Raw genomic sequence first — 19,152 nt, 5'->3', positions numbered from 1 at the left:
TTGTCTTGAGTACAAAATACAAACGGATGCCATAATCTAAGGGTCCATTTTCAACACAATGAGTTAACGAAATGACGATTGTGATCCAGCTATATACACTTCACATGCTTGTATGATTCTATATTTCACTTTTGGTCAAAATAGATGTATCCGTTCTCTAATTCCTCTGTAACCAGAGTCCAACCGTAGGAGGAGGGCAGATCTTGAGAAGAGCAACAGTGATACACGCGTTACCTGGCAGGGAAGACGTCATGCTGACCTCCAAGGACACTCACCCAGGGGGAGACGTGGCCAGGCCACCCAGGCCACAGTGACCACCGTCTATGAATGCCGCAGATAGAGGGATCCCTAGTCCTACTGCATAATGCCTGGCACAGTGTTACTTTTGACAGAACATTTACATTTTTGACTTTTGAATAACACAATTAGTCATTTGAAATTGTTTAGTCTTAGTCTCGTTTTAGTCGACTAAATGGACACTGATCTGGTAGTGTGGGAGTGGATTCACACTTTTGGGTGGCCATAGCTGAGTGACCGATTTGACCCTTGGCTCGGCCAGATGGCTGGGTCTGAAATCACTCATTAATGACATCATTGCTGTCCCCGGGCCAGTGGCCAGATAAACATCCGCATTTTGCTTTCAGCGCAATGCATGATGGTATATAGGGTTTACTTTCCACAATGCATGATGGTATATAGGGTTTACTTTTCACAATGCATGTGATGGTATGAGTTTGCAAATAGTGACCATTGCTTGTGCCCTACTTCTCACAATGCACTGTGGGTTAACTAAGATGGTAAAATTATCACTATACTGGACTGGACACCAGTAAACAATGGTGCACTTACTGTAAAGTAGGGAGTGATTTCGGACACCCTACCCAGGCGCTGTATTAATAGTCCATTGTCATCGGACAAATATTCCAGTGCAAACATACGGTAATTAAGTCATTTTAAATGCCACAGCTGTTACCTGACAATCTCTGTGTGCGTGTGCGTGTGTGTGTGTGTGTGTGTGTGTGTGTGTGTGAGAGAGAGAGAGCGAGAGAGCGAGACATTTTTAAATTGCTTGCAAAGGCCTTGCATGTATACATACTGTTAATAAGAGAAGAATTGGAACAGAGCAGCTCTGATGTATGTGTTTGCTAATGAGCCTGCGCTGACCCCTAGTGGCACGATTAAGTCACATATAGCAAACAGCCATCACTGCAGCAGAAGTATTGTCTCACTCGGTTATGCTATTATACTGTATCATGTATACTGTATGGGTCTACTGTAGGTATCCACTTAAACATGTAGGGAGAGGGATTCCCTATATTGTCCGACTCCTAATTTCCGATACTGGTATCAACCAATATCAACCGGTTGTGGAATCAACATTAGGTCTAATTGTATTGTGATGCCTTGATGGATGCATTCATAAATGTAAGTTTTTCCAAATAAAAAGAAACATCATAAATTCAGGAGAATTTTTAATTAACACACTCACTGCCAGGTATTAATGAATTCATTCTCACTTAAGCGCCAGCATTTTTCAGTGAAATCCTTAATTTGAAGGTTCCACCGGAAGCCGAAAACCAGAACCGAAATGTATGCACGCAGTTTTTTTGCATTTATATTGTAATATTAGTTTCTTTATGCGTTCTCTGAAATAACTTTGTTAGCCTATTTTTTTATTGTGTGTGTGTGCTTGGGGATTCATGATAAGAATACTTTTCCAGCATTAATATACCCTGTGTTCTGTGTCATTTTGATTGCTTATCTCTGTGAAGTAAAGTTGGAAAAAACAAGACTCCTATTAATTGTCATAATATGAATCATGTGATCACAACTACAAACCCATTGTCCTCTACTGGGGACAATGAGTATTTAAATGTCATAGTTCAAGATCTCATATTCTCCAATATTTTTTTATTCCAAAGTTATCATGAGCAGTCATGAGATATCAGCAGATCTGCTATACTATAATAATAATCATCATAATAATAATTATTATTATTATAATTCAGTGCACATCCTCCAGCGGAAAACCTTATGTTGCAATGGCTTTGCTTTTAAGACTCAAAAGACAGAGTCAAAAATAAATAAATAAATAAGCAAACCAAAAACATCATCATTAGGAGATCTAAAGGACTGATTAATATGATATATCTCAAATTCAATTCAAGAAAATAATTCTAATAGCAATATTTCAAAATCACAAAGCATTGAAATGTTCTCAGTCAAACTCATAACCACTTCAAATGCTTTTAAGTCAAAGATAAGCTGCAGGCTATTACTTAATTACCTATACTGCTCTCTCTGAACCAAACAAAGCTCAATAAATTTACTAAGCAAACGTTTTATAAACATGATTATGCCTAACAGATGTTAAATAAACAAGTATTCGATTAGACTAAATAACACAGCTCTTTCCAAATAAAATTTCCCAACATGAAAAAGACTAAAATCACATTTTAAGTTCTATTTCTGTTAAACAGAAAACACTGCTTAAAAAACAGTTTGCTTCAACCAGAAATATTATAACGCAAGTCTCTCTAATAAAAGGCATGGCACCCATCCTACCGGTATGTCAATGTAAGACTCAACTGAGACAAAAATGTATCTTCATATATATAAAATATCATATAAAAAACATAAATCACTTTCAATTAAATGTCACATCCCACTTGGTTAGTGTCCGTAGCTTGGTGGGAAGAGAGGCCATCATCAGTGGTTCTCTCCCACGGTACATGTCAAAATGCCCCAGAGCAAGACACCTCACCCCTTACAGCTCCCTTTGATAACTTATCATGGGAATCTGAACAGTGATGTGTCATTCATGATCGATTCGTTCATATGAACTAGTTATTTGCTGTAAACGTTTTAAACTGCTACGTTCGCGCTTTCGTTCATGCCGTTCACCCCCCGCACGCACACAGGCTGTTCCTCCCGCGATGGACAGACCATCAGACACATACAGACAGTGGTGCGGCAACGTTTTTCCTTAGACAATAGACATGCATGCGTATTGCCATTTTAATTGAAATAAAGGAAATAAAGCCTACTGTTGTTCCTGGACAAAAGACAGATAGTGTTAACGTATCAAAATAAATAAATAGGCATGGTCCTAGTATAGACATAGGGTTCTAAGGGCTGTGCTGTGTTTCTGTGCAGTCAACTCAGTGGGATCGGATGGACACAGTTGCTTGCAATAATAGCTCATGTGCTCCGCCGGGACCAGAAGCAGAATTGAACGTTGAGCGTGAGCGAATCAGTTGAACGGATCATTGCCGTGAACATGAACACAATCGTTCGTTCACTGATATGAACTGTTTTGCCCAACACTACCAAACAGCCATCAGCTGGGTGAAGCTGAAACTGGATTTCCCCCTGGCGGGTTTTCTTATGTTTCCATAAAAACAATCCATCAAATAAAACATCTGTGTGTTTCAGACAGACTAAATGTTATGCCCAGTTGCATGCATCTGCAATTCTGCATCATGTTAGTCTTTCCACAGTGCATCCATGGTGTTTTGATTGTCATTTCAGACATTTGATTTGACATGATTACAAACAGCACCGACTTAAAAAAAATAAGTCATAATTCCATGTTCCAGATTATGTCTGTCGGCACATTGTCATGTCCCTCTTCATGTGACATATTCCAACAAGGTTAATCCCAGCTCGGATTCAGAGTTTCTGGAGACCACTTTGAAGCCTTTCTGTGGCTGAATCTTTTTTCTTTTTGAACAGGCTCTTGAGTTTTGAAGACTTCTTGCCCTTTTCTTTATCTTTGCTCTTTTCCACTCTTTTTTCAGGGGGTGATGTATTGACAGATGGGTTGGCCACCATTTGCAGTGGTAGTGGTGGCTTCACCTCTGCCTTCATCATTACGCTCTGGGGCAGGTTGGGTGTCGAGACAGACAGGCCAGTCGGGGTGGCAGCCATGGACATGCAAGACTTCTCCAGGATTCCATCGTATACAAGCTGGCTTAACGGGCCGGAGGTGAAAAGCTCAGAGGATATATTCCGTGGTGCAGTGGAGGTCATGGTGAGGTCGGGCTGTCCAGTACGACCCGGAGCTGAAATTGATTCAGACGCTGCAAAGTCCTCCCTCAGCACCCTCGACATAGGAATCTCCATCGCAACGTCGTCGTCATCTCCGTCACAGGAGATCGTTCCTGTAAGTGTGTCAACGGAACTCTCAATCGTCTCTCTGGAGATTCTTAATCCCAGAGAGGTGGTGGGCATGTCAACTTCATCCCTCAATAGTCTCCTGTTTGCCGGGGGTTCTAAGCCCAACTCCTGCATCTCTCTAAAGACCTTACGTGAAGATAGATCTATGAGTGCTTCCGTTTTCTCTCTGGGTAGCATCGTTCTGCCGAGGCTATCTGTACAATACTCCTGTTCATCTCTAGATAACCTTCTGGTTGGGATTGAAGCACTCTCAGTCACCTTGTCCCATGACGCTCTCATAGGAGAATCGAGTTGTTGTTGTTCTCCTTTATCCCAACCAAAGTTTCTAGAACCTGCATCTATAGACATTCCCTTTGGATCTCTGGTCAATGTTATCCTCCTGGATAGTGGGTCGAATGGAAGCTCAAACTCATCTCGGAGCATCTTTCTTGAGGCAGTGTCCATCGAACCCCCCATTGTGCTTCGGGATAATTTTCTTTTAACCATATTTACTGGTGTGTCTAATTCATTACGAAGCATCATTCTGTCACCATCCAATGATAAATCACTTCTATCACTTCTATCTGAATCTGTAGCTTCTATAGATTTATCTCTCACCATCTTCCTGCTGGATACCACAGTGAATGGAGAATCTGTAGCTTCTATAGATTTATCTCTCACCATCTTCCTGCTGGATACCACAGTGAATGGATAATCTGTAGCTTCTATAGATTTATCTCTCACCATCTTCCTGCTGGCAACATCTGCAGAAGCTTCCGTCTCCTCCACAGAGGTCTTACGCACAGGAGATTCAATGGAATCCACCTCCATCTCATCACGATAGAACTTGCGAGAGGATAGGTCGATGGCGGTGGTGGTGGGTAATGTTTTAACAGAAGCAGCAGGCATGAAGTCTATGTCTGGGAACATCTCCAGGGAGTCTCTGTTGATGACAAGAATAGGAGAGAAAGAAAAGAAGAAGGAATTTAAGATGAGTGTCTGTCTGTACAGCAATCATTACAACACGGCAATGATGTAGTTAAAAGCAGCCCAATAGCAATAGGCTATATGCACACAGAATAACTCTTCCTACTCAATTCCTTCACAGGTGTCACCAATGATACTAATTAAGGCTCTGTTCCATTAATAGGGGATTCACATTATGGTGAATGATGCATACCGTTCCCGGAAATGGATCGCCCAACCGTACCCGGGATCGCAATCAATAAAGTCTTGGATACGGATTGCTGCAACGTTACATTGCGCTGTTTAAGACCACACTGCTTTAGTTGTGTATTGTTGTTATGTTATTATTATAACTCAAGACAATATCAGGAACACAGACAAACTTTATTATTTGCTCTAAACTCTGAAAGTGACTCTTCTTCTGTGACATGACATTTTCTGTCTCCCAAAGCCCCATAGTCCACAGCGCCCCTCTGAGGCACATAAGTTGAATGAAGCGAACCCTACCCCTCAGCCCTTGCCCCTTCCCCTTGTCCCTACATAATGAGTGTCAAGGGGTAGGGGGATAAATCATCCCCCTAGGAATTGGAACGTCCCTAAATAGTGAACGTCCCTTGTAGATATTGATATACAACCTGTTCTCAGAAAATAGCTGATCTGCAAGCTCACTACAGGCCAGTGGTCCCCAAACTTTTTCATGTCAAGGACCCCCAAATTGACACTAATTAGCCCACAGACCCCCATTTGAAGAGATATGCCAGGGACCCCATAGATTTTTACGAATCTAGCAGTGTCACGGACCGCCAGTGTGACATGCATTAGTCCATGGACCCCCATTTGATGGCATTTCTGTCTCTGGGACCCCCAATTTATATTGTAAAATCAATGTTGTCCATTTGGTTACAAACTATCATTTAGCTGGGGACCCCCTGGAACCCCCTGGGGGTCCCCATAACCCACTTTGGAAACCTGTAGATCGGCTATTTTGGGAGAAGAGATGGAACGTAAATATAACATTGCTGTGGTTATGATGAAATAAATATATTGTAATTTTGTCTCATCTTGGTAGCCCACCAGAATGTAATCCAGCTAGATATAGCTCATTCTGACACCTGCTCAACAGTTGTACCTGATTCATTGATTATTGTATTAACAGTTTGTATAGAATGCGTACAGATATATATCATATACAGGGTTAGAAAAATTAAAAACAATCTACAGTATAGAAAGAAGGGTCTGTGGTCACTGTGTTCATTGTTTTTAATATCATTAAAGAACAGAGTAATTTTCCTATGACAAGTCGTGGTATGCTACATATGATATGATTGACAATGTTTCAAATTCAACAACATTTAGGACATTGAAAATGCCATAGTGATTCATCTCCATCCAATGTAGCCTACAGGCTGTACAGCAGCTTGCAGTCTGTTCCATAGCTGGTTTGCCTGGGGAAAAACAACACCATTGCTAATTAGTTATATGTAACTTTTGCAACTTGTGGGGATTAGCTAGCATAACATTAGTCATGATAAAACCATACCAGCTATCACTGCACCGAGTAGCCGTTATGCAGCGACAGCGTTATGTAGGTACAGTAGGCTATTTCACAGCTTTTAAGAGCTCCAAAACTGCAGAATGTTGACATATTGTGGTCTGGGGGGGTCGGACTGCCAGTTAAGCTAGCTTGCATCCGAGTTGTATCACCGGGGCACCGGCGATAAATAAAAAAGACTAAAGCACCGATGCGGCGCCAATTGAATGGGTAACGTTGTATGAATGCAACGCCGTAGCATATCGGTAGTTCACGTGAGGTAACGTTAAACTTTGCTAGAGATTGCGATATTTTTGGCGATGCAGGTTGTTAATGCATTCAAATAATATTGGTTATTATCATATTTTTCCATAATAAAGGACAAAAAAGGCTTCTTACCTCGTCCACCTTTCGCCCTCTGTGAAGTCCCTCCGTTTTAAGTCCCGTCGCGATATCCCTTCAAACGAAGGGGATTCTACCCCTCGCCCTCGCCCCTACCCATAGCTCCAAAGAGAATTGAGAAAACCCTTCCTCCTCACGTGAACGTCAGCAAGGGGAAGGGCTAAGGGCCATGGAGAAGGGGGTAATTGGGAAAGGGCCTGAGTGTGCAAATAATGGAACCAAATGGTTCCATTTGTACACTCTCAGTTACACACCCGCACGGGGCCATTTGGAACCCACTCAAGGACACTTTGAGACCCAATGGTGTAGCAGAGTGTTTCCAGTGAGTCAACATGCACAATATACGGTAGCAGCACCCTGACTCCGTTTGACCAGAATGGAACAGAGCCTTCATTAGTACCATCGGTAGGGAAGGAAGTAGGGAAAGGGCCCAAGTTCTTTCCAAAATGGGTGCATATAGCCCATTTAACAGCGAAACATATTCGTCCCAAAAAGCCTCGGGATGCATGCAGTACGCACTTTCTCTTCTGGCTGTAGATGAACATCGCATCCTCTTCCTCAAAGCAGGGGAGCGGGGCTCGCATGGGGACCAGAAGGTCAGGGTCAGAAGGAATCGTAGAGATTGAGGGCTGGGTCACGACCCCCAAGCGGCGTGAACGGCAACTGGAACCCTGAGTCCGCGGGGAGCGCATTGGTGGAACTGGAGTAAAAGGCAAAGAAATTAAAAAATCACACCCGTGTGAAGTGAGGGGCGCTCTTATCATCGTGCATCATCAAGACGTCAAATAGACACTATGCCTATTTGCTCAGACACTATGACGTAAAATTCACTATTCATTGTCAATGGGAATTTAATGTTTGTGTAGGACAAAAATAGACATTAAGCCGATTTGCTCAGACACTATGACGTAAAATTCTCCATTCATTGTCAATGGGAATCTACACTAATAGCCGAGTATAGGAGGGGCTAGTTAGTGCCTCAAAAAAACAAGTGTGAAATGAAGATTTTCATCGCTGGCGTCACTTTAACCGTCATTAGTGTTACCCACCTGGCGCCTGTGGTATAATGGGAGACCCGGGGTCTTCGAACAGATCCTCCATGGATCCATGGTGGGAGCTGTGGCCTGAGTAGGACGGCTGAGCTACCCTGGCGAAGCACAGAGCGTTGGGGTCCGAGTAGAGCTTGGTTGTGAGGTTTGCCAGACCGGCATTCCTGATGAGGTACAAGCCACAAATGCGCTCGATCTGCTGCCAGCGATGGAGGCGCTCTCGAAGGCAGGCCGTCACCTCGCACAGGGAGTTTCTGTGGGCGTACAAGCATTCATAAAACAGGGGTGCTATGTACTATGACGTGCTATGACTACATACAATGCAATTATAGTGCTGTCTACATAACATGCTATAAGTCTGTATCAAATGCTATCTACCGGTAAGTCTACAGAAATGCTATCTAAGGGGGTAGGGTAAGTGCTATGGGCCATGATGGAGTCTGAAAAGGTGGGTTTTCAGACTACGGCGGAAGATTGGGTGTGATGCTGCAGTTCTGACTCCAATGGGAAGTGCATTCCACAGTTTTGGAGCCATGCTCCGCAACAGAGCCATGCTCGCAACAGAGCCATGCTCACAAGCTCGAGTTTGTCAATGTATTGAAGGGCTGTGCAAAACAATAAGACACACCTGAGTACCGCCATATTAGTTTTCATAATGCTGAATTATTATCCAGATCCTCATATGAATTTATATCCAGGTCTTAACGTTCTCCGGCACTACATTGCAGACATTTTTCTCTATGTTTTAATATCCAACAGGGGTGCCTTTTAAACGTCAAGGCATGAAGGTCCCAAATGGCAATCACATTCACAACACAAAACACATCAATACATTATCAGGAAATACGTTCAGATTTTCATGCATGCATTTTCATAACCATGCCAGAGAGGGATGTCCCTGTCTGCTGGAATGTCCCATAGGGACTGATGCCGTTTATGTGCAAGGTAGTTAACCCTAAAAACTCATCAATACAAACATTTACTCCTCAGTCCTCTCTCACGCTCACACAAACAACGGACATTGTGTCGGACTTACTTTGCCTCCAGTATCTTGTGGTCCACCTGATCCAGAGAGTTACTGTGAGCCACATGGAGGGTCCCAAGGAATGAACTCCTCTTCTTCTTGATCTTCTCTGCCTGGATTCAAGACATAAGAACACATGTCAGCAAGTCTGTACCCTCGCACTTCATAGACTAAAGCGAGTAGATTCATACATAAATACACAAATAGACAGATCAATAGATACAGATATATAACTACCTAGACAGACAGACAGACAATCCATTACCTCTTCTTTGGCACTGCCCAGTTGCAGCTCAGCGCCGTGCTTCTTGACGTTGTAGTACTGGACCTCTACCTCATGGGTCAACTGCAGCCACAACTGGAGGGCTTCTGTTGCAGACCAGCTGGCTTGCATGTCTTTCTCTGCCTGTTTGAGAGCTCCTCGAACCTGGGGCATAACACACCAGCCAAAGGTCAGCTAGGACTTCAAGTACCTGCCTTTTAATTTGATTTATTTATTGATTGATGAAAAGTTGTGAATTTCTAATATTTAGAAATAATGCAACCCATGAAAATGGGTCCCGCGACCTAAACATGGGACCCCGACCCAGTGTGTGGGAATGAGTGCTCGACGCTCTACACACTACAGTATGGCTACCTGCTCCAGCTCCTCCTCTGCGTATCGGAGCCGGCTGAGCTCACTGACTGCTCCCCGTCTCAGCTGGTGGAAGCGGTGGGCCTCCTCCTGGGCCCCCATGATCTCGTCTCTCATCTTCTCCTCCAGGTTCTGCTTCTCCTCGGCCACGTTGCGCTTCTCCTCCTGGGCTTGCTCCAGCCTAACACAATCACAACAATTATTTTGAGTGCACAGTGCCCGCGCACACAGACACACTACAGCAGTGATTCACAAACTATTTAGCCTGTGAGCCAAAAGAGATGTCTCCCCGGGACCCCAAATTAGTGTCGCTATGGCTCCGCACCACATTGTGAGCTTGTAGTTCAGCTATTTTCACTACTACATAAACATTTGTTTTCTAAATTATGGAATTATTTCTTCATGGAATTAAAAACAAAATGTAGGGAACAAAACAAATAAAGGGACCCATATAAATGTCCGCGACACACAAATGGGCCCCGACCCAGAGTTTGGGACAGTATAAACTCACTGCTCCTGCAGCTCTCGGAGGCTCAGTTCGGCTGTCTGTAGACTCTCCAGGTCCTTCATCATCTTGGTGATGTGGATCTTGCTGGACTTGCTCTGGGCCTGAGCAAACCAGCAGCCTCCCACTCCCATCACCACGGACACTACCAGTAGCAGATCCTTCATGTAGTTGTGTGGAGGACCTACACATATAACAGGGGAACAGGTCAGGAATTCATCTCAATGAAGACTTTTGCTAATGTAAGTTGTGTCAATGTGTGCGCTATACATTCAAATTCAAGAACCAGTCGTTTAAAACCCCACCGTGTAACTTTTATTTTTTTAACCTAAACAAACCGGCCCATTTTTAACGGAGTGAGGACAAGCCACAGACAGAGGACAGGCAGGTAAAGCCAGACTAAATGGGAACTGCAAAATGGTGGTAGATGGGCAGAAGGTAAAGAAGTTAGAGTGGTGTTCTCCTTACGTGTGGGTGGTCCAAACAGCACCACGTCCAGAGCTTTGATGCTAAGCTTCTGTTTGTCTCTGTGGTCCTGGACCTTGAGGTGGCCGCTAAGGAATGAAGGTTCTTGGGCTGCAATCCTACACACAAACAAGTGATAAATAGTAACCATGTTGCCCAACCAATCTTCCGCATGGGAACTATTACACTTCTACCTTACGATACATACGTAAAGTAGACCTACATTTAAAGTATACCGGTATGAAACATTGCATGACTGTATCAGTATTTTGGAGATGATTAGTACTAGTTCAAGTATCGGAAAGTACTCTACCTTAATTCGTATCATAAATTAAAATGACCATTCAAATGTGAACTGGCCATAGTGTAGCCCTCACCTGGGGAGGGTGTTTCCATTGACCCTGAAGTCTTTGAAGTTCCTTTCGTACTGTGGCAACTCCACGAAATCCTTTAGCCAGCGAAGCACATCCTCTTGAGTCCAGTTATGAACTGAGAGGAGAAACCACAAGGGAAAGCCACGTGAGAGATGGAAGTGTGAGAGATGGAAGTGTGAGAGATGGAAGTGTGAGAGGGAATTGCTAAATACTTTGGACAGAGTCAGAGACACAGTTTCATTCTTACCTTTCCCTGACTATCGCACACATACAGTACTCATGCATTCGTGTCAACACACACACACACACACACACACACACACACACACACACACACACACACACACACACACACACACACACACACACACACACACACACACACACACACACACACACACACACACACACACACACTACATCCTTTTATTGCTGTATATGATATTCTACTGATTTTTATTAATTACATTAATTTTATAACTTCTGACACTAGAGGTTAGAGGTTATAATTAACCACACACACACACACACACACACACACACACACACACACACCTTCAGACGTCTTCCATCCTCTCCAGAGCTCCTCTACCGTGATATGTTGATCTTCTCTGTGCAGGTGGCTGTGTTTGTTGGTCTGCTGTTGCTTCATGTCCTCAATTATGAACTACATGACAGACAGAAAGAGACAGACAGACAGTGACAGGCAGAGAGAGAGAGAGAGAGGTGTCAAAGTCATCATCAACACAAATTCAATACATAAGGCTAGAGGTCACAGAGAGACAACATTAGCCGAACAGATACTCGACTAAGTATTAAAAATAAATTAGCAGTTGCAAGATTTTATGGGTCGCACTCAGAGTGCCTCAGAGTTATTTTATTATATTTATCCATGTCTTTACAAGAACGGACAAACGTTTCGGCTATCCGGCCTTCGTCAGTGTCAGATGAGGTAAGATTATGATTTTTTTTGTTCCCATGTTTCGATGTGGGAAAAGAGTGGATCTTTGATGTATAATCATCATAATTATTTGTTTTATATTAAAAAAAACATGATATAATGTTCATTGGAGAAACGTCAAGGATACAAACACAAGAAAGCCGTGCAACTTGTTTCCATTGTTGGGAATAAGTCCCCATATTCATGTGGGGGTCGTTGACATTAAAGAGTTTCTGAACCACTGCTGTGTATAAGTGCGTGTGCACTTGTGAGAAAGTGTGCACAGGGAGGCTCCCGGGGTGTGTTTTGGGAATGTGTCCTTGGCTGTAAATGGAGCCTTCATGTGATGGCTGTAGAAAACCTAATGGCTGTCTTCGGGGGAACTCTCGCCCCTCCCTTCACGTCTCTATGGTTACGGCAACCCGAGCCGTGGGATAGTGTATCCTATGGAAGATATTCTGGAGCAGCGTCATAACCTTCTGGAATTCTGAGTTTACAACCAAACCTACTTATAACTAGAGGTCCATTCACACTCTGGGTGGAAACACTTAATCACTCTGGACGGGAACCAAAACATGCAAAAATATCAAATTGCATGTCCACATGCACGGATACATACTGTTGCACGTGCGAGATAAACTGAGGCATCCACTTTCATAGCCAAATGGCCAAACTTCTGTAGCTAGAGTTGGTTTGACCATCTAACAACTGGACAAATCTTAACACAGTTATATTTTTTTCTCACTGACTTACACTGGTTCACTAATGTCAACTTCAAGTACACTTTTACGTCTGGTCTGCCATGTGAGCTGAAAATATTTGCCTTACAGCGATTATTCACTCATATCTTAAGGGCATATTTCCAGCACATTATTATTTATCACACTTCTCTTTTCCTTAGAGACAGCAAAAAGAAACAAAATGTAATTTATTCATTGTCTTTTCTTTTTCTTTGTTTGTTCATTCTACTTTTTGTTTTATCCAAATAATGAACACTGTGCTAATGCCAGTTCAAGCATTTTTCAAGGACTTTAAATGATTATGAATAAATCTGGTCTGGAGCCTCAAAACAAATGTCACGTGTAAAAGCAGGATTACTCTGTTGCTATCCTAGCATTCAAATTGTGGGATCAAATCATAGCACCTGTTGTCATACATCTGTTTTCCTGTCTTATTTTCCTCTCCGTCAGCCCCATAACACGCTTCCACAGCACACAAACACACGTCTATGAAAAGCACGTAGACACACGTTCATATGCACACACACACACACACACACACACACACACACACACTGTGTAAACAACCAAAATGAAGAAAACATCTGAATGTAATGTGCGTTTACAAAACTAAATAAACTCATTCCCTCATAGTTTTTGCTTTTGTGAATTAATTTTATACTCATACAAGCATAATTTTCTTAAATGCATCTTGCAATTTCTTAGATTTCTTTATTGCATGATGTTTTGTTGAGATTTCACACACACACACACACACACACACACACACACACACACACACACACACACACACACACAGCTAAGTTAAGGTTTGTGTACCTCCACACTCTCCTCCACTTCGATGCCTCCGTCCTGGTCATCGTCCATCATCTGGTGGATGTTCCTCAGAGCCTCCAGGCTGTAGCGGTCCGCCTCGCTCATGCAGTGGGGAGACACCATCATGCATGGGTCTGCACGGTCCAGGGGAAAGGCAACATTCGCGCATCAGTCACATTCTCGCCATGAAATGATTTGCAAAATAGACGTTTTTTCTAAAATAGCAGATCTAGTGCTATGAGATTGTAGATCTGCTATTTTTGCAGATGCTTAAAATTATTGTGATGCCATATAAGTGAAATAGATGCTTTCACGTTTGTAATGGGTTAACAGAACCTCTTCTTTTTACAGCCTGAACCTGCTCAGGATGAGAATAATACATCTATGCATGTTGTTTATTGCATATTGTGGAGTAAAAATACTGACTTTTACTGACTGTAAAAATTGTCCATTCAGCTTAGAATCCATAGAGTAAGGAGTTTTTTTATCCCACTATTTTGCAACCCATTTTCACCCAGTGTCAATTATCTAATGTAATTCTGGGAGTTTTCCCGGCTGGACGTAGCACGTGGAAGGAACACGTAATTTGTTCCTTTCCCCTCCATCAGGCGCCCCGGCTGGCCAGGTGGAGGTAGTTTAGAGACCAGGATTACTGCATTTTTTGTGAGGGTACCTACCCTAGGGGACACGGGGAGAGAGAACACGCCCCCAGCGTCCCCAGCGGGAATAGAACCCAGGACCTTCTAGCTGTGAGGCGACAGCACTACCGACTGTGCCACCGTGCCCCCTAGTAGTAAGGATTGATTTAGTCGTTCATCCCAAATTATGACGGCAACTTGTTATTGTTCCGACTGCTCATTAGTCCGACCCATGCCAACCCTAACTCAAACCCTAACCATAACCACCCGCGGAAGCCACAGGGTGAGTCTTAACCGGCCAAGTAGTCGGACTAACAGGATGTCGGACAAATGTGCAGTCCCAATATGACTGCACCATGAACGTTTACTCTTACTCTTGACCTTTTTTAGAAGTCCATGAGACTATGAATGACATTCATGGTTGATCTACATCTCATGAGGAGATAAAGCCTGGAAAAGCACTACTAACTGCCTAAAGTGTCTAACCGGAAGTAACCTACAGACATACATGGCTACATGTTGTCAAGGCTACCAGAACGGATACCGGAGAACTCGCCAGTTTACCAACTCGCCGCAGCGAAAATTCTTCATCAATGTCTTCATCGTTATGCTAACATGCTGTCTTCATCAGTGTAGTATGTCAAACCCACAGATGTTAGTTAATTTCCAAAGTGATGAAATTATTTTGTGCAATTAAATGGGCAGCTATAGATGATGATAAAAGGGTGAGCATGTGAATACCAATGATAAGTAGGTCTACCATTTCAGGATATGTTTATTAATGAATTAGCCTACATTGTTTCGGTACTTTGGTGTTTAAACTTTTAGCATTCCTACTTCCTCTAGTGTTAACTCTAAACATGCTGGAGTTCTTGTCCAGCCTAGAGTAGATCACAGGCTTAAACTGTGGAAAGTCCACACTCAAGCCCCTGGACTCATTTTACCACTCAGCTCTGAAATTAATTACTGGTGACAATAATCGTTGGCACCTCTTCATGTATAAAGGCCTGGTTGGAAAATCAGTAAATCACCACCATATATTTAATCCATGTTAAATCATCGTCAGTGGTCGCATTCTAACTTGTTCTGGCTGGTAGGGCTGTCACGATCACAAATTTAAGTTGCAGATTAATAACTGCGATTAACAATTTAATTGTGTTTTTTGGCACTGAACATTGGAACTTTGATATGAACTAAATTAAATTTCAGCTTCCCAGCTTTGTAATTAAACATTGCACAAGGCATATTATGACAAGTAACTTAAATATAAATGAATTAATGATGCAATTTTATACTTAAAACTGAAAAAATAGCGTAAATAGCTGATCTAAGCGTGTAGATCTGCAATTTCTGCCTTTTTCCTTTTTTTTTAATTGACGATTATGAAATAATAATATGAAAATGTTGCAACCCACTGCTCAAATGTACAGTATGGTATAGGCCTATTCCAGGTACAGCATCCCTCCAGTCCAGTCTATTATAATTATGTTCTTGGTGAGTCAGAGTTGTTTGTTCTCCGTGACTCATACAGTTAAAGGGATTGTGGTTCAAAGGTCTGTTGGTAAAGACTAAAGAGCCCCTGCCAGCCAACAGGGTTAAAGTTATTTTGATAAGAGTTAAATCTCTATATTCCGGTTCATTCTTGGAGTGTTTGTTAAGTAACAGGGCTCTCCAAGTTTAGTGAGCAGAAAATGCATTTTCAAGTCAGATACACATTCTATCCAATCAGAGGATAGAACCCATACAATATAGCCAACATAAATAACACATGCACAAATAAATTATCAGACAAAATTGGAACACTATCAAATTGTAGCTGATAAATGGATACTGTCTCCCGATTGAATGAAATTGACAACCCTGCACCTGCAAATGTATTTTCTGTTTACTAAAGAGCTGGAGAGATAGGTTACTGAACAAACACTCCATTACAAATCAGAATATAGAGCTTCAACTTGTAAGTAGGCCTACATACATAAACAAACAAGCAAATCACTTTCTCTGGGACAATTGTTTAGCCACTGTTTGATTAAATTCAGCCCAAGACTAAAGTGGTATCTAGGCTAACATGATTTAATCCAGTAAAATGGACCAACACTAATTTGATTGAAGTGTTTCAATGCGTCACAGGGTGCAGAAAGAAGTAAACAAAACAAGCATGACATTTCTGAAACAAATGCCACAAAATGAGATAGTTGACTGAAATTGTAAAGTAAAAAAATATACCCCTTAGAATGTCCATTGCAGAAACATGTACACGGTACATCATTAATAATGAATGTGCTCATGTTCACCACTTTAAAGTTGCAGCTGGAAAAGGTTGAGCCTAACTCAGGCCTTTAGGTAGTTTAACCTATACATTATACAATACATCATAATTTATTGATTAATATTTTATATTAATAATCTCAAACTGCAAAACAGCTAAAAAGTGGAGTAAAAAGTAGCCTACAATATTTTCCTCTGAAATGTACGTAGGCCTGGAGTGGAGTGAAATGGAAATAAAGTAGGCCTACAAGCAAACGCCTCTCAAATGAAGCAGCCTTTTTTTGTACCAATTATGGCCATGCCCGTGGAATGGAACGAACATCAATCCTGCCTTGGACTATAGACTGACAGATTTATTTGATCGATTAGCCTAAACATTTGTGTAAACCAGCAGTCCAAAATTAGCCTGCCCTGGCCTGCATCAATGCCATGGTTGTTGATAGAACATGCATTTCTCACAGAGGCCAGCATTTTTGTTGTGCGCACACGGTCAGACGCAAATACGAATGGGACTCTGGGAGTATAATTAACAGTATAATTTGGAGCAGCTACGTCATCATTGTGTCTTTGCATAGTCATGTCGCTGGCTTCCATTGACATGACTAGATAGACGGCATCTTTTACATCTGCACGTGTGAACGCACCAATCACCTCATCATCAGTGATGAGAACTCAGTTGTTCAAATATCAGTTCAACCTTAAACCAACTAACTTCATCGCGGTGTTGACAGAGTATGGAAAGGGCCCGAGTGCATAGACTATAGGCCCCAGGGGTGCGTCTAGTCACGCCATAAGTTATGTGTATTGGGTTAGGGGCCAGGGCGTTAGGCTACGTGTCCCCATGGGACCTATAGGCTATCTCGTCCACCACAGGTGATCCAAAGATGTCGGACAGTGACTGAATTTGAGGCACGGTCAACTCTACCTGGACTGAATGCGAGTGGCCTACCTGTAGGGCTGAACATTGTACTTCCACCGGGGAAGCTGTATGCTGATCCGCGGTGGTCGTCATGGTGGGAGCCGCCGCTGTCGACACCTCCTTGCCCGGCTACAGAGAGGGCGAAGCGGCAGAGCAGCAGCACGACCGGGGTCAGCAGCAGCATCATAGCAGCGGTTGACTGTCGGGTGGCCAGCAGCGATATAGGATCCACAAAACAGATGGGAGTGGTGACGGTCCAAGTTGGGCCCAGTGCCAGACAGTGCGCGAGAGCGTTACACGATCTGGGTTCTATTAACGGCACCTCTAAACACTAGCAGTCAGCTAAGTTGTAAAATAAAACTGTTTTGCAAGTTTGCAACTTAAATGTCATTGTTACACAAGAAGAAAAACATAACTTTAGAAGTGCTGAAAGTTTAGTCATCCACAGAAAGGCCGTGCGTAAAAATGCTCCAACATGCCATGTGAATGCTTACCTAGGCCTACTCGCTCTATTGGGAATTATCGACTTTGCCAACCTAAAACTCAAATGGACCTAAATGTGAGACAGCGAGAAGAAAAAACAAGACATCCACGACGGTTTAAATTCCATGATGGCACACGCCGCACACCGGTTCCATAATCCAGATTCCACGGAGAGCAGATCTTGAGCGCAGACGCAGTAGTTCCAAATCCCATTCATATAATTGTAGTTTAGGCTAGATCATGTAAAGTCTAAAGTGCATGTCATGGTGGTCCGTAGAAAAGTGAAAAACAAGTGTGGCAAGAGTTCTTCCGTTACCGTTTCCAGAAACTAAAGTGTCTCTTCTAATAGCACTGCAGCCTACAGAACCTTGAGCTTGAGCAACGAACTCATCCCTTCCCGAACGGAGTGCGTGCGTACTATATGGTAAAACGCCTTACGCCGGCCAGTGAGTGACGTCCATTGCTTTTCCGGGAGCCGCAAGCAACGCACATGACACCCTCACACACGCACGCTCCCACGCAACGCGCGCGCGCACACACACACACACACACACACACACACACACAAGCTTGCAGACATACACACACCATAGAGGCACGCTGACGGTGGGCACCCATACAACAGAGCAAAGTTCTTAAGTATCTACAGACTACATATCTGGGATTTGGATGGATTTAAATTGTTTGGTCAGCTGTTGCTGCCTGGATACAATATATCTGGGCCTCTGACTTGCCTATACAAGTTGCATATTGCTGCATTCCTCCTCACGCACGTGTGTGCATGCATGCACCATCATCGCTGGGCTATATTTGAGATTAAATTGAGTGAACTATATATTAGGTTTAACCTCAGAGGACAAGCAGCACGCACACAAACACAGTCAACAGTAGGGTTAGAGACAGTATCAGCTTTCTCTCTTGCAAGTCTAAATATAAAGTGACCCCCTACCCTGCAGAGCATGTGCAGATGACACATGTCCATCAAGACCTCAGTGGGAGCCAAAGCTCGGCTGTGGGGGGGGGGGGGGGAGGCACAGTTGAGGGGACTGGAATAAAAACAGACTGGGCTTTCTTGAAAAGCAAGACAACTGCTGTGACACTTTGAAGTCAAAACCTGTCTGAATACCAACACTAAAACAACACAGATTATACCAACTTCAGCTTTCTTTCTCTTCTTTTTAATTCATGACATTTCATTGAAGAACACTGGCAGACTGATTCACTTGTAGAGGGACTGGAG

The 19,152-nt window shown here is 42.9% G+C and overlaps 1 protein-coding gene across 1 annotated transcript; it reads right to left on the bottom strand.

Moving 5' to 3' along the window:
* Positions 1-1,276: 1,276 nt before the first annotated feature.
* On the bottom strand, positions 1,277-18,331 carry LOC308312935 (stromal interaction molecule 2-like). Its single transcript, XM_080759740.1, has 12 exons — positions 17,460-18,331; positions 13,608-13,738; positions 11,664-11,775; positions 11,112-11,223; positions 10,738-10,853; positions 10,276-10,453; positions 9,768-9,945; positions 9,396-9,557; positions 9,143-9,243; positions 8,107-8,360; positions 7,577-7,757; positions 1,277-5,101 (listed from the first exon to the last, which is right to left on the bottom strand). Exons 1-12 carry the CDS (start codon positions 17,614-17,616, stop codon positions 3,673-3,675), a joined length of 3,111 nt encoding a protein of 1,036 aa, XP_080615866.1. The 5' UTR covers positions 17,617-18,331; the 3' UTR covers positions 1,277-3,672.
* Positions 18,332-19,152: the final 821 nt, after the last annotated feature.

This window comes from Protomyctophum bolini (assembly GCF_963924005.1).
Source record: "Protomyctophum bolini genome assembly, chromosome: 3".
Lineage (NCBI taxonomy): Eukaryota > Metazoa > Chordata > Actinopteri > Myctophiformes > Myctophidae > Protomyctophum > Protomyctophum bolini.
Note: the sequence above shows the minus strand (reverse complement) of the source record. Positions and strands in the feature narration are given on the sequence as shown.